The sequence below is a fragment of the Coregonus clupeaformis genome, chromosome 5 (genome assembly GCF_020615455.1).
Source record: "Coregonus clupeaformis isolate EN_2021a chromosome 5, ASM2061545v1, whole genome shotgun sequence".
In the NCBI taxonomy this organism is placed as follows: Eukaryota; Metazoa; Chordata; class Actinopteri; order Salmoniformes; family Salmonidae; genus Coregonus; species Coregonus clupeaformis.
The window spans coordinates 35,467,185-35,479,583 of NC_059196.1; the positions used below are offsets into that span (position 1 = coordinate 35,467,185).

Below are 12,399 nucleotides of genomic sequence, written 5' to 3' on the forward strand. Positions count from 1 at the left end.
GCATACATTTTCATAATGGCCCCCCGTGGGAAACGAACACACAACCCTGGCGTTGCAAGCGCCATGCTCTACCAACTGAGCTACACGGGGGGGTCGTAGTAGCAATCGAGGGGTCGTATTCATTAGGGCACACCGTAGCAAAACGTTTTGCCTTTCTAATTCGACAAGCTCAGGTTGTCAGTCCCTCCTTGTGTCAGTTTGATTTATTCCATTCGGTACCTAATGAATATGACCCAAGTTAGGATCACATCAACCCTGCTAATGATTGCTTTCATACTGTCACATAGAAATGTGTGTATTGGCACTCCCTTTGATGAGACACATACACACACACACACACACACACACACACACACAACTGGTTTTGCGAAAAAACACAGTGCATTCGGAAAGTATTCAGACCCATTGACTTTTTCCACATTTTGTTACGTTACAGCCGTATTCTAAAATTGATTAAATTTGGGGTTTTCCTTATCAATGTACCCCATAATGACGAAGAGAAAACAGGATTTTAGAAATACCTTATTTACATAAGTATTCAGACCCTTTGCTATGAGACTCAAAATTGAGCTCAGGTGCATCCTGTTTCCATTGATCATCTTTGAGATGTTTCTACAACTTGATTGGAGACCACCTGTGGTAAATTCAATTGATTGTACATGATTTGGAAAGGCACCCACCTGTCTATATAAGGTCCCACAGTTGACAGTGCATGTCAGAGCAAAAACCAAGCCATGAGGTCGAAGGAATTGTCCATAGAGCTCCGAGACAGGATTGTGTCGAGGCACAGATCTGGGGAAGGGTACCAAAACAATTCTGCAGCGTTGAAGGTCCCCAAGAACACAATGGCCTCCATCATTCTTAAATGGAAGAAGTTTGGAACCACCAAGACTCTTCCGAGAGCTGGCCGCCCGGCCAAACTGAGCAATTGGGGAAGAAGGGCCTTGGTCAGGGAGGTGACCAAGAATCCAATGGTCACTGTGACAGAGCTACAGAGTTCCTCTGTCGAGATGGGCAATGTGGCCCCCTGTAGCTCAGTTGGTAGTGCATGGTGCTTGCAACACCAGGGTTGTGGGTTCGATTCCCACGGGGGGCCAGTATGAAAAAAAAAAGTATGCACTCACTAACTCTAAGTCGCTCTGGATAAGAGCGTCTGTTAAATGACTAAAATGTAAATGGGCAAATCTTCCAGAAGGACAACCATCTCTGCAGCACTCCATCAATTAGGCCAGACGGAAGCCACTCCTTAGTAAAAGGCACATGACAGCCCGCATGGAGTTTGCCAAAAGGCACCTAAAGGACTCTCAGACCATGAGAAACAAGATTATCTGGGCTGATGAAACCAAGTTTGAACTCTTTGGCCTTAATGCCAAGTGTCACATCTGAAGGAAATCTGGCACCATCCCTACGGTGAAGCATGGTGGTGGCAGCACCATGCTGTGGGGATGTTTTTCAGTGGCAGGGAGACTAGTCAGGATCGAGGGAAAGATGGACAGAGCAAAGTACAGAGAGGTCATTGATGAAAACCTGCTCCAGAGCACTCAGGACCTCAGACTGGGGCGAAGGTTCACCTTCCAACAGGACAACGACCCTAAGCACACAGCCAAGACAATGCAGGAGTGGCTTCAGGACAAGTCTCTTAATGTCCTTGAGTGGCCCAACCAGAGCCCGGACTTGAACCCAATCTAACATCTCTGGAGAGACCTGAAAATAGCTGTGCAGCGACGCTCCCCATCCAACCTGACAGAGCTTGAGAGGATCTGCAGAGAAGAATGGGAGAAACTCCCCAAAAACAGGTGTGCCAAGCTTGTAGTGTCATACCCAAGAAGACTTGAGGCTGTAATCGCTGCCAAAGGTGCTTCAACAAAGTACTGAGTAAACGGTCTGAATAAATGTGATATTTCCGTTTTTTTATTTTATTATTTTATTAGCAAAACTTTCTACAAACCTGTTTTTGCTTTGTCATTATAAGGGTATTGTGTGTAGATTGATGAGGGAAAAAAACGATTTAATCCATTTTAGAATAAGGCTGTAACGTAACAAAATGTGGAAAAAGTCAACGGGTCTGAATATTTTCAGAATGCACTGTATACAGTATTTAGTCTAAAATCACAATCCTTTGCCAATACTAAAACAAACAATCAAAGACCAATGCTAATACATAATTTCCTGGTAGGATCTTCAAGACCCTGAATGAGATTGCCTTTTATGTTTCAATGACATCTTTAAACCATAGGATATGATTATAAACTGAGTGTACAAAACATTAGGAATATTGAGTTGAACCCCCTTTTGCCCTCAGTACAACCTCAATTTGTCAGGGCATGGACTGTCAAAAGCATTCCACAGGGATGCTGGCCCATGTTGACTCCAATGCCTCCCACAGTTGTGTCAAGTTGGCTGGATGTCCTTTGGGTGGTGGACCATTCTTGATACACACAGGAAACTGTTGAGCGTGAAATACACAGCAGCGCTGCAGTTCTTGACACTCAAACCGGTGCGCCTGGCACCTACTACCATACCCTGTTCAAAGGCACTTAAATCTTTTGTCTTGCCCATTCACCCTCTGAATGGCACACACACACAATCCATGTCTCAATTGTCTCAAGGCTTAAAAATCCTTCTTTAACTTGTCTCCTCCCCTTCATCTACACTGATTTAAGTGGATTTAACAGGTGACATCAATAAGGGAACATAGCTTTCACCTGGATTCACCTGGTCAGTCTGTTTTTTACACTCAGTGTATATGGCAAATACAAAAATAATGTACACTGTCAGTATAATTTCTCTATACGGAGTGAAGTTTATCAAAATGCCCATGTCTTGATATTCATCTTACAAAAAGGTAAGCTGAAGCAGAGTTTTTATGGCAGGCACGGAGTAGCATTCAGACGCTGTGCAGCAATATACAGTGTAGCGTACTGCTGTCCGTGTTGACATTGTCTCCCGCGTCATTAAACCTTTAACCTCTTCCCCTCAGCGTCTCCAGGAATTTCCTCAAGCAGTCTTTGAAGAAGAGGCAAAAACAACCTTTATTGTCTTTGTTTGGGAGGCTATTATTGTCTCTAGTTGTGGTAACCGTCGGAAACATGTTACTATACAGACTACATACTTTGGGTTCATTGGAGCATGAACTGAATTTATTGTTACATGGTTACAAACTGGCCACGTGCCTTTCCCTGGGCAGGTGCTAGAGAAGACCCCCATGGGTGGAACTGTCAGGGGGCATGATGGTGACTGTCTCAGGGGGTTTGGCACTGGCCTGCCCAGAGTGAGAGAGGGATGTGGTGACGCTGACTGGAGAATGCTGTGACAGGGAAACAGGGCAGTACTGTGGGAGCAGATCTGACATGGGGGCTAGGAGGGGCAGGGCCGGGGGCGGAGCCTGCACCCAATTGTGGGTATGAGTGTTGATATTAGAGCCAACCGAATCCCTCTTGAAACTGGCGTCCCCTCCCACTCCTGGCTCTGGACTATAACTGTGGTGATCCTCTTCACTCCCCAGGTTCTTGAGGCTGGGGTAGCAGCCTGACTGAGCCATAGCCTGGTGTATCCTCTCCCAGCCCGCGCTGGCTGTGTTGGCATTGGGGTTGTTGTTGTTGTTGGCGGCCTGGTACAGCAGCTGGGTGTGCTGGCGGAGCTGGGCGATGACTTGGTCTGTGGCGTTGCTCTGGCGGAGGAGGTCCTGGGTGCGTAGTGTGATGTCAAGCAGGCCTGACTGGCTTAGGATGCCCACCGTGTTCAGGAAGCACCTGTCGCGTGCTGCACTGAACAGGGACAGGCCTGGACCGTGTCTGCGGGGCCATCTGCTGGCCGGGAGGGGAGAGGAGCCACCGGAAGAGGAGTAGGAGGAGGAGTAGGAGGATGAGGAGGCGTTGCAGGTGTCAGAGCTGGACAAAGAGGGAGCGCCAAAGCTGGAAAGGCTAGAGGGAGATGGAGAGCGGGGGCTGGGGGAGTGGGAGGAGGCAGGGCTCCTCCAGTGAGATAAGGTTCTCTTGGGGTCTGGCTGCTTGCGGATGTGTTGCCTGGATGGCGTCTGTAAGTGAGTAGTAGTGGACACCTCATCCCTCTTGTTCTGGCTCTGGTCCTCACTGCCAGTCCCCTTGCCATGGGAGTCCACTGGGGTCTTGTCTGAGGGCTTCTTGCTGGGATGGGGGGCGATACGTGGGTAGGACTTAAGAATGGGCAGGTAGGTTCTGCTTTTGGTTTTCCTGGCTGTGCTGTCAGCTCTCCGGGCCTGGGTTCTGTGGGGCTTTGGGGATGCGGGTGAGGGTGAGGCTTCACTGGGCTGCTGGACCAGGATCACATGACAGGGGCCAGAGTCGTTGGAATTTCCTCCTCGGTTCTCCCAGTTCAGCTGGTTCTGGAAGTGATGGTCTGAGCCATTCTTTACCACCACAGACTGGGAGGAGCGAGAGAGATTGTTAAATACCTGGTACATGTAAATGTAATAAAGATGATTCTGATTCTGAAAGAGGATAAAGAAAAGTGGAAACGGAGAGAGTTTTAAAAAGGTTGAACCAAAATAGGTTATACTGTATGTGTGTGTGGGGGGGTAATTGAAGCCGAAAGGAAAGATAAAGGGAAGATGAGAGAAAGACAGGCAACTCCTCGTACTAACACATACTGTCAAGAAAAGGGCAACTTATTTGACGGGACTTGCTGTAAGAGGATTGTGAAAAAGGATGAGTCTTATGGTGCCATCAAATACCTCCCTAAAACCATTAAGTCGTTCTGACCTGGCTCACTGTGACATTTATCAGACAACTCATTTTCAGATGATTCAGAAGCTGCTTTCTTCCTGTCTCCCTCACACTCTGTCCCCGTCACCTCCTCTTCCTCTTCCACCTGTCACCTCCTCTTCCTCCTCCACCTGTCACCTCCTCTTCCTCCTCCACCTGTCACCTCCTCTTCCTCTTCCACCTGTCACCTCCTCCTCCGCCACCTGTCACCTCCTCTTCCTCCTCCACCTGTCACCTCCTCCTCCACCACCTGTCACCTCCTCTTCCTCCTCCACCTGTCACCTCCTCCTCCGCCACCTGTCAACTCCTCTTCCTCCTCCACCTGTCACCTCCTCCACCTGTCATGTCCTCTTCCTCCTCCACCTGTCACCTCCTCTTCCTCCGCCACCTGTCACCTCCTCTTCCTCCTCCACCTGTCACCTCCTCCTCCGCCACCTGTCACCTCCTCTTCCTCCTCCACCTGTCACCTACTCCTCCGCCACCTGTCACCTCCTCTTCCTCCTCCACCTGTCACCTACTCCTCCGCCACCTGTCACCTCCTCTTCCTTCTCCACCTGTCAACTCCTCTTCCTCCTCCTCTACCTGTCACCTCCTCTTCCTCCTCCACCTGTCACCTCCTCCTCCGCCACCTGTCACCTCCTCTTCCTCCTCCACCTGTCACCTACTCCTCCGCCACCTGTCACCTCCTCTTCCTCCTCCACCTGTCACCTCCTCCTCCGCCACCTGTCAACTCCTCCACCTGTCACCTCCTCTTCCTCCTCCACCTGTCACCTCCTCCTCCGCCACCTGTCACCTCCTCTTCCTCCTCCACCTGTCACCTACTCCTCCGCCACCTGTCACCTCCTCTTCCTCCTCCACCTGTCACCTACTCCTCCGCCACCTGTCACCTCCTCTTCCTCCACCACCTGTCACCTCCTCTTCCTCCTCCACCTGTCACCTCCTCTTCCTTCTCCACCTGTCACCTCCTCCTCCGCCACCTGTCACCTCCTCTTCCTCCTCCACCTGTCACCTACTCCTCCGCCACCTGTCACCTCCTCTTCCTTCTCCACCTGTCACCTCCTCCTCCGCCACCTGTCACCTCCTCTTCCTCCTCCACCTGTCACCTACTCCTCCGCCACCTGTCACCTCCTCTTCCTCCACCACCTGTCACCTCCTCTTCCTCCACCACCTGTCACCTCCTCTTCCTCCTCCACCTGTCACCTCCTCCTCCGCCACCTGTCACCTCCTCTTCCTCCTCCACCTGTCACCTACTCCTCCGCCACCTGTCACCTCCTCTTCCTTCTCCACCTGTCAACTCCTCTTCCTCCTCCTCCACCTGTCACCTCTTCCTCCTCTACCTGTCACCTCCTCCTCCGCCACCTGTCAACTCCTCCACCTGTCACCTCCTCTTCCACCTGTCACCTCCTCTTCCTCCTCCACATTTATTTCTGCTTTCTATTTCTCTCCTTTTAGTTCTGCTGTCCTATGATTGGCCAACTCCTACGCTGTTTTTCCCCAGTTTCATACTCTCCTCCTCCATTTCCCTCCTCCCACCAGGGATTGGGGTTTAATTTCTCAATTGACTGTAACTGAAATGGAATTGACCCCAAGCCTGTCTCCTACCTCTCTCACCTGTTTGAACACCACGTTCTTGATGATGGGGATGGGGGTGCGGTCAGGGCCTCTGGGGCTGGGGACCAGGATGTGGTTCCCCTGGAGAGGGGCCTGCTCGGGCTTGACCTGGCCCTGAAGACCCTCCCTTCCCCTGGGCTCACTCACGCTGCTGCCCTGGTCCTCTCCATCCACATGGAGCCAGTCTGTACAGCTGTTGTTGTCTGAAGGAGAGGAAGAAGGGGGAGAGAGAGAAGGGGGAGAGAGAGAAGGGGAGAAAGTGAGAAGGGGGAGAGAGAGAAGGGGAGAAAGTGAGAAGGGGGAGAGAGAGAAGGGGAGAGAGAGAAGGGGGAGAGAGAGAGAAGGGGGGAGAGAGAGAAGAGGGAGAGAGAGAAGGGGAGAAAGTGAGAAGGGGGAGAGAGAGAAGGGGAGAGAGAGAAGAGGGAGTGAGAGAAGAGGTAGAGAGAGAAAGTGAGAAGGGGGAGAGAGAGAAGGGGAGAGAGAGAAGGGGGAGAGAGAGAAGGGGGAGAGAGAGAAGGGGAGAGAGAGAAGGGGAGAAAGTGAGAAGGGGGAGAGAGAAGGGGGAGAGAGAGAAGAGGAAGAGAGAGAAGGGGAGAAAGTGAGAAGGGGCGAGAGAGAAGAGGGAGAGAGAGAAGGGGGAGAGAGAGAAGAGGGAGAGAGAGAAGGGGGAGAGAGAGAAGGGGAGAAAGTGAGAAGGGGGGAGAGAGAGAAGGGGAGAGAGAGAAGGGGGAGAGATAGAAGAGGGAGAGAGAAGAGGGAGAGAGAGAAAAGGGAGAGAGAGAGAAGAGGGAGAGAGAGAAGGGGGAGAGAGAGAAGGGGAGAAAGTGAGAAGGGGGAGAGAGAGAAGGGGAGAGAGAGAAGGGGGAGAGAGAGAAAAGGGAGAGAGAGAGAAGGGGGAGAGAGAGAAGAGGGAGAGAGAGAAGGGGGAGAAAGAGAAGGGGAGAAAGTGAGAAGGGGGAGAGAGAGAAGGGGAGAGAGAGAATGGGAGAATGAGAAGGGGGAGAGAGAGAAGGGGAGAAAGTGAGAAGGGGCGAGAGAGAAGAGGGAGAGAGAGAAGGGGGAGAGAGAGAGAGAGAGAGAGAGAGAGAGAGAGAGAGAGAGAGAGAGGGGGGAGAGAGAAGGGGAGAAAGTGAGAAGGGGGCGAGAGAGAAGAGGGAGAGAGAGAAGGGGGAGAGAGAGAAGGGGAGAGAGAGAGAGAAGGGGGAGAGAGAAGGGGAGAGAGAGAAAAGGGGGAGAGAGAGAAGGGGAGAGAGAGAGAAGGGGCGAGAGAGAAGGGGAGAGAGAGAGGGGAGAGAGAGAAAGGGAGAGAGAGAGAAGGGGGGAGAGAGAGAAGGGGAGAGAGAGAGAGAAGGGGGCGAGAGAGAAGGGGGAGAGAGAGAGAAGGGGGCGAGAGAGAAGGGGGAGAGAGAGAAGGGGAGAGAGAGAGAAGCAGGTTAAGGGAAGAGTTGAGTGTAAAGAATTGAAGAAATACAGTCAGATTGAACGGGAATACAGGGGGATGGGAACTGTCCTCACAAGAAATGTGACACATGATTCCTTTTATACAGTTTCCCACTGGTACCTGTGAGGCCATACTCACACATCATCAAGGACAGTAATCTAGTACTCCTCGTGAAGGAATTCATGGAATTCTATCAGCAATCCTACTGAGTAGAGGGCCAGTGTGCATGTAGACTACACGTGTGTCCTTCTCTATATAGAAATACAACACTTCTGGCTGATTGGTTGCACTGCCTGGCCTATGTGTGAGCATGTGGCATGATTCATGAGGGAGTCTGGCAGTGTGAGAGTTTACAGAAATCACAATGAGTGAGTAAGAGCGAGGGGGCTGGTGGGTGACACGTTTTGGGGCGAGTGAGTGTCCGGAACGTTCTCCCTCACCGGAATATCCAGAATCTTTTTCAGAGCTGCAGCGAGAGCCTCTTCCGATGGACTCTGTGTCTGCAGTACTCCTTGAGGCCAGCAGGGTGCCAGTGTTGCTCCTGTCCTTGGCATTCTTGCTGGATGCACGTGGCTCTCGCCCACTTAGACAATCCTGTTCCAGAGGCATACTGAGCCCTGATGGAGAACCAAATACACACCATTGAGTAACATTTCCCTGGAATATGTTTTAAAATGCATAGGCCTATGGTACTTAAAAAAAGCTCCTGTCATAAAAATATAAACACTTTGGCTCCAAGTACAAGGGAAAATTATCGAGTGAGGAGTTTTTCGTTTGTGGTTTGAAATAACATATTATTTTGTATGCTGCTGGATACATAATCAGCAGCCTGAGCTCCACCTCTCTGACATGTGTTCTCAGATTTAGCTCCTCCTCGCTCATGTGTCCTCCTCAGTCACTTCTCCCTGCACAGCCCCGTTCCCTTTGTCTGGCTCCTCCTCTTCACTCCTAGACACATCAGGGTCCCGTGTGTGTGGGCTGTACGTGCGTGTCGGGAGGATGGAGTGGGGGCTATGTGTGTGTGTGTTTGATAATATCACATCCACCCACTAATCAAACATCACCATGAAACATCACCAGACATGACGGCACACTAACCATGTTATGGAAGATGGTAAATCATGGTGGTTAACATACAAATGATCATGAGAGATTCAGAAGTGATTTAGCACATGTATATGTGTGTGGGGAAGTCTTTAGAGCAATAGAGCGGGTGCAGTTCTTTATGTAACACTGTGCGACCCTATCGTTTAACCCTATTCTGACAGGCATGTTTATACACTTTCATCTCTCCTCCCTCCATCTCTCTCTCTTTACCCAATCTCTACATTTTCTCTCTTTGAGTGACAGTATCTTATGTCCAGGACAAGAGAAAGAAAAATCAATGACAGCTCAAACCCCACCCTGAGTCTGACCCGATCGACCCCATCCTTTCTGTTCTGATCACTAGACTACACACACTGTCAGCTGAATTTCAACTGTTGAGGAAAACACATTTGTCTCATGGAGAAGAGCTTTAAGTCAGCCATGGGACTTGAAAGCTGAATGATTGGTTAAAAATCGATGTAATAAACAATAGCTGACTAAATGAAATCTATTTGCAACGCAAGCTTTTTAGCGGGGCACAAAGTCATGTTCTGCATCTATATAGGCCCCTGAGAACTGACACTTTCTTGTACATGATGATACCCAATGGCAGGTTTCATTACGTTCTGGCTAAGCTTTTGTTTATAGGTAACTTTCTGTGGTGTTATTTTGTAAACAAAGGGCCACTAGGACAAACGTGCATGATGTGTATCAAACGTGCGCTGTCACAACCCGGGGCTTCTCCCCTACCCCTTATGTAACATCACAACTTCTGCAGTGCAGACACACTTGCTCTATTGTTTTAGTATGGTGGTTCACAACCATTTTCGGTTACTGTACCACCAACTGATTTTTGCTCAGCCTGGAGTACCCTGAAGTACCCCCTAATGTGCATTTTACCAGTAAGCCTATGGTCTCATGAGTCTTCTCAAGTACCCCCTGTGGATAGGCCAAGTACCCCCAGGGGTCCTAGTACCCCTGCTTGGGAACCATTGCTTTAGTACACGTTAACAAACGCCATATACAAAACGCACGAAATAAATCAGAAATAATTAGGCCTAATAAATAAATCAAAGAAAGAAAATGACAAAACTATATTTGTCAAATTTGTATGTATTTGCTTCTTAATAGTGGATAAAAAAGGCCTGTTAAGCATGGTCAGCAGGTTTAAATCAAGTCAAAACGTCCACATAAAGCAACTTGGGTCAGTGCACTTTTCACATGAAATTGTTTTAAAAGTCTTAGTCTCAAAGTATAAAAAAAAAAAATCACCAACAGCTTACCTCCAATAATAATTTAGACTCTTTGCCACTGGTGGTTCACGTCACTTGAATATCGCTCCATCTCGCCTTGTTGTTGACTAGAGCACCTCATTTCTAGCTCTATCTTTCAACGTTTTCCTTATGTCATGTCTTCTCTGCGCGTCTATCGCTGCGTTTCTATTACATCTATCTCATTCAATTGATAAACTAGCTGCCGGGATGTGAAGACTACCTGTAGTCTAACGGTTAGTTCATTAAAGACAAGTCCCAGTCCCAAAATTGATCATCGGTACCCAACCTGAAAATGGCCCCGCTTCCTAGACCTCCCCTCGGGTTTCCACTAGATGCCACAGCCACAAAGTCAAAATTGGTTATAGGCCTATTGTAAAGATTCATGAAAACAAAAATTCGCTTTTTGTTCGTAATTTAAGGTTAGGCATAAGTTTAGCAGTATGGTTAAGGTTAAAGTTAGGTTTAAAATCACATTTTAAGAAGATACATTGTAGACATTTTCAGGGTGGTTTATGACTTTGTGGCTGTGGTAATTAGTGACGACCCTCCCCTTGCTAGAATTACAAACTGTTCCCGTCGATATTAAGGAGTTGCTCGTGCGCTGCCCTCGAGACCCAATCTGGGAGGATTTAGCATAATAAATACTACTTAGTTTGCTGGGCACGTGTAGGGGTGGGACCGCATGAGTTCTGTGTTGAAGTGACTGCATGAGAACGTCAGGACTTGAATAAGAGAGGTGTGAATACAGTCATGATGTTTGGACAGAATATCATAAGAACTAACAGAGATCCTACATAATTCTATAGGGACAAAACTATTATGTTATTTCTAAACCATGTTTCATTGGGTTACTGGACTTGTTATGCTATAGACTAGGCTACACTAAATTAACAGCCTGTTGACTGGACTAATGAGATGAGACCAATAGGGCAGCATGGTGTGATTTTAAAATACATTTCTAGCATTCCCTATGGGAGAATAGGAATTGCTACATTTCACGTGTCTCTCAGATGTTAAATGTGCCATAGTTCATCAGTCAGCTGGTCCACAACTCGTCCATATGGCTCTCTTATGGCAAAATATGACGTATAGAATGCTTCTCAGCCAATGAATGCCACGGATCTGTTCGCGCACGTGAGCAGAGCCAAAGAAAGCGTGGTTAGGCAAATGAGCACATGCTGCAAGCAGCGCGAGCACGGTTGGTACAGACAGAGAGATTATAGACATCATAACGCCTCGATCACACGGGTAGTGTCTGGCATTTTGCTACACCAGAAGTACAGTCATTTCCAATGGAACGCTGCGTTTGCCTTGCAGCGGCAGTTGCAGTGCGTTCTGTGTAGTGCAGACGTTGGATTTATCGAATGTATGCGTCAAACTGTACTCATAGACTGCTTGACAGAAATGGTAGCAGAAGGTGGATGTCGAAGTTTTGTAACACACATATCCAGATGATGCTGCGTCCCATTTTACGCAATAGTACCATCGGTGTGATCGAGGCGTTACCAGTGCCGTAGCGCGCAGTTCTGCAAGCAGCAGCAGTGCGTGGGTAAAGGCACCGAGTAAGCAAAGCGACCCCCCCCCCACCCCCCACCAAAAAAGCCTTATTACAACCTGTGTTGTGATAATTGCGTTGTTTGCTCTATAACCTGTTAGTTACTATGCCTTGACACTGTGATATATAGGCTAAGGCCGAGACAATACGAAGACACAGTGGCAGAATAAATTCAACCACACACATGTTTCATTACAAAACTGGAGAGCAACATCTGTCCGGTGAAGTCCACAAAACATATTGCATGTAACAAACAGTTACATGACCAACAGCATGGTCAAGCAAGTTAATGTTTCCGAAATTTTCGGACTACAAACAACTATTGATTTAGAACCACGGAGTTACCGCAAGTGGCAAAGAAAATAGGAGCCGCCTCCACTATTCCAGCACAATTTCAACTTCAACATAATCTAATCACCTATTCTTAGTCTAATACAGTGACAACTAAAAGATACCAAAAACGATTTAGTCCAATCAACCTAAGTTAAATAAGTGGCTGTCCATGGTACTGATTTCTGTGTGTGCGCGTGCAAGTAGAAAAACATGTTGACTCACCCTACTTGTAGAGAAACGCCAATGCCATCATCTTTCATGTTGCCTAAACGGTCTATGACTCTGTCATACAGTACATGCTTTTAGTTTTTGTTGTCCTAGGCTACTTGGCTAAAATGCTTGTTTGCTAGCCTAACT

At 48.5% G+C, this 12,399-nt stretch overlaps 1 protein-coding gene across 1 annotated transcript; it reads right to left on the reverse strand.

Moving 5' to 3' along the window:
* Window positions 1–2,718: 2,718 nt before the first annotated feature.
* On the reverse strand, window positions 2,719–10,487 carry si:ch211-132b12.7 (uncharacterized protein LOC564531 homolog). The gene is made up of 4 exons (XM_041877135.1): window positions 10,164–10,487; window positions 8,235–8,411; window positions 6,354–6,556; window positions 2,719–4,402 (listed from the first exon to the last, which is right to left on the reverse strand). The coding sequence occupies exons 2-4, from the start codon at window positions 8,401–8,403 to the stop codon at window positions 3,191–3,193; spliced, it is 1,584 nt and encodes a 527-aa protein (XP_041733069.1). The 5' UTR covers window positions 8,404–8,411; window positions 10,164–10,487; the 3' UTR covers window positions 2,719–3,190.
* Between the last annotated feature and the right edge of the window lie 1,912 nt (window positions 10,488–12,399).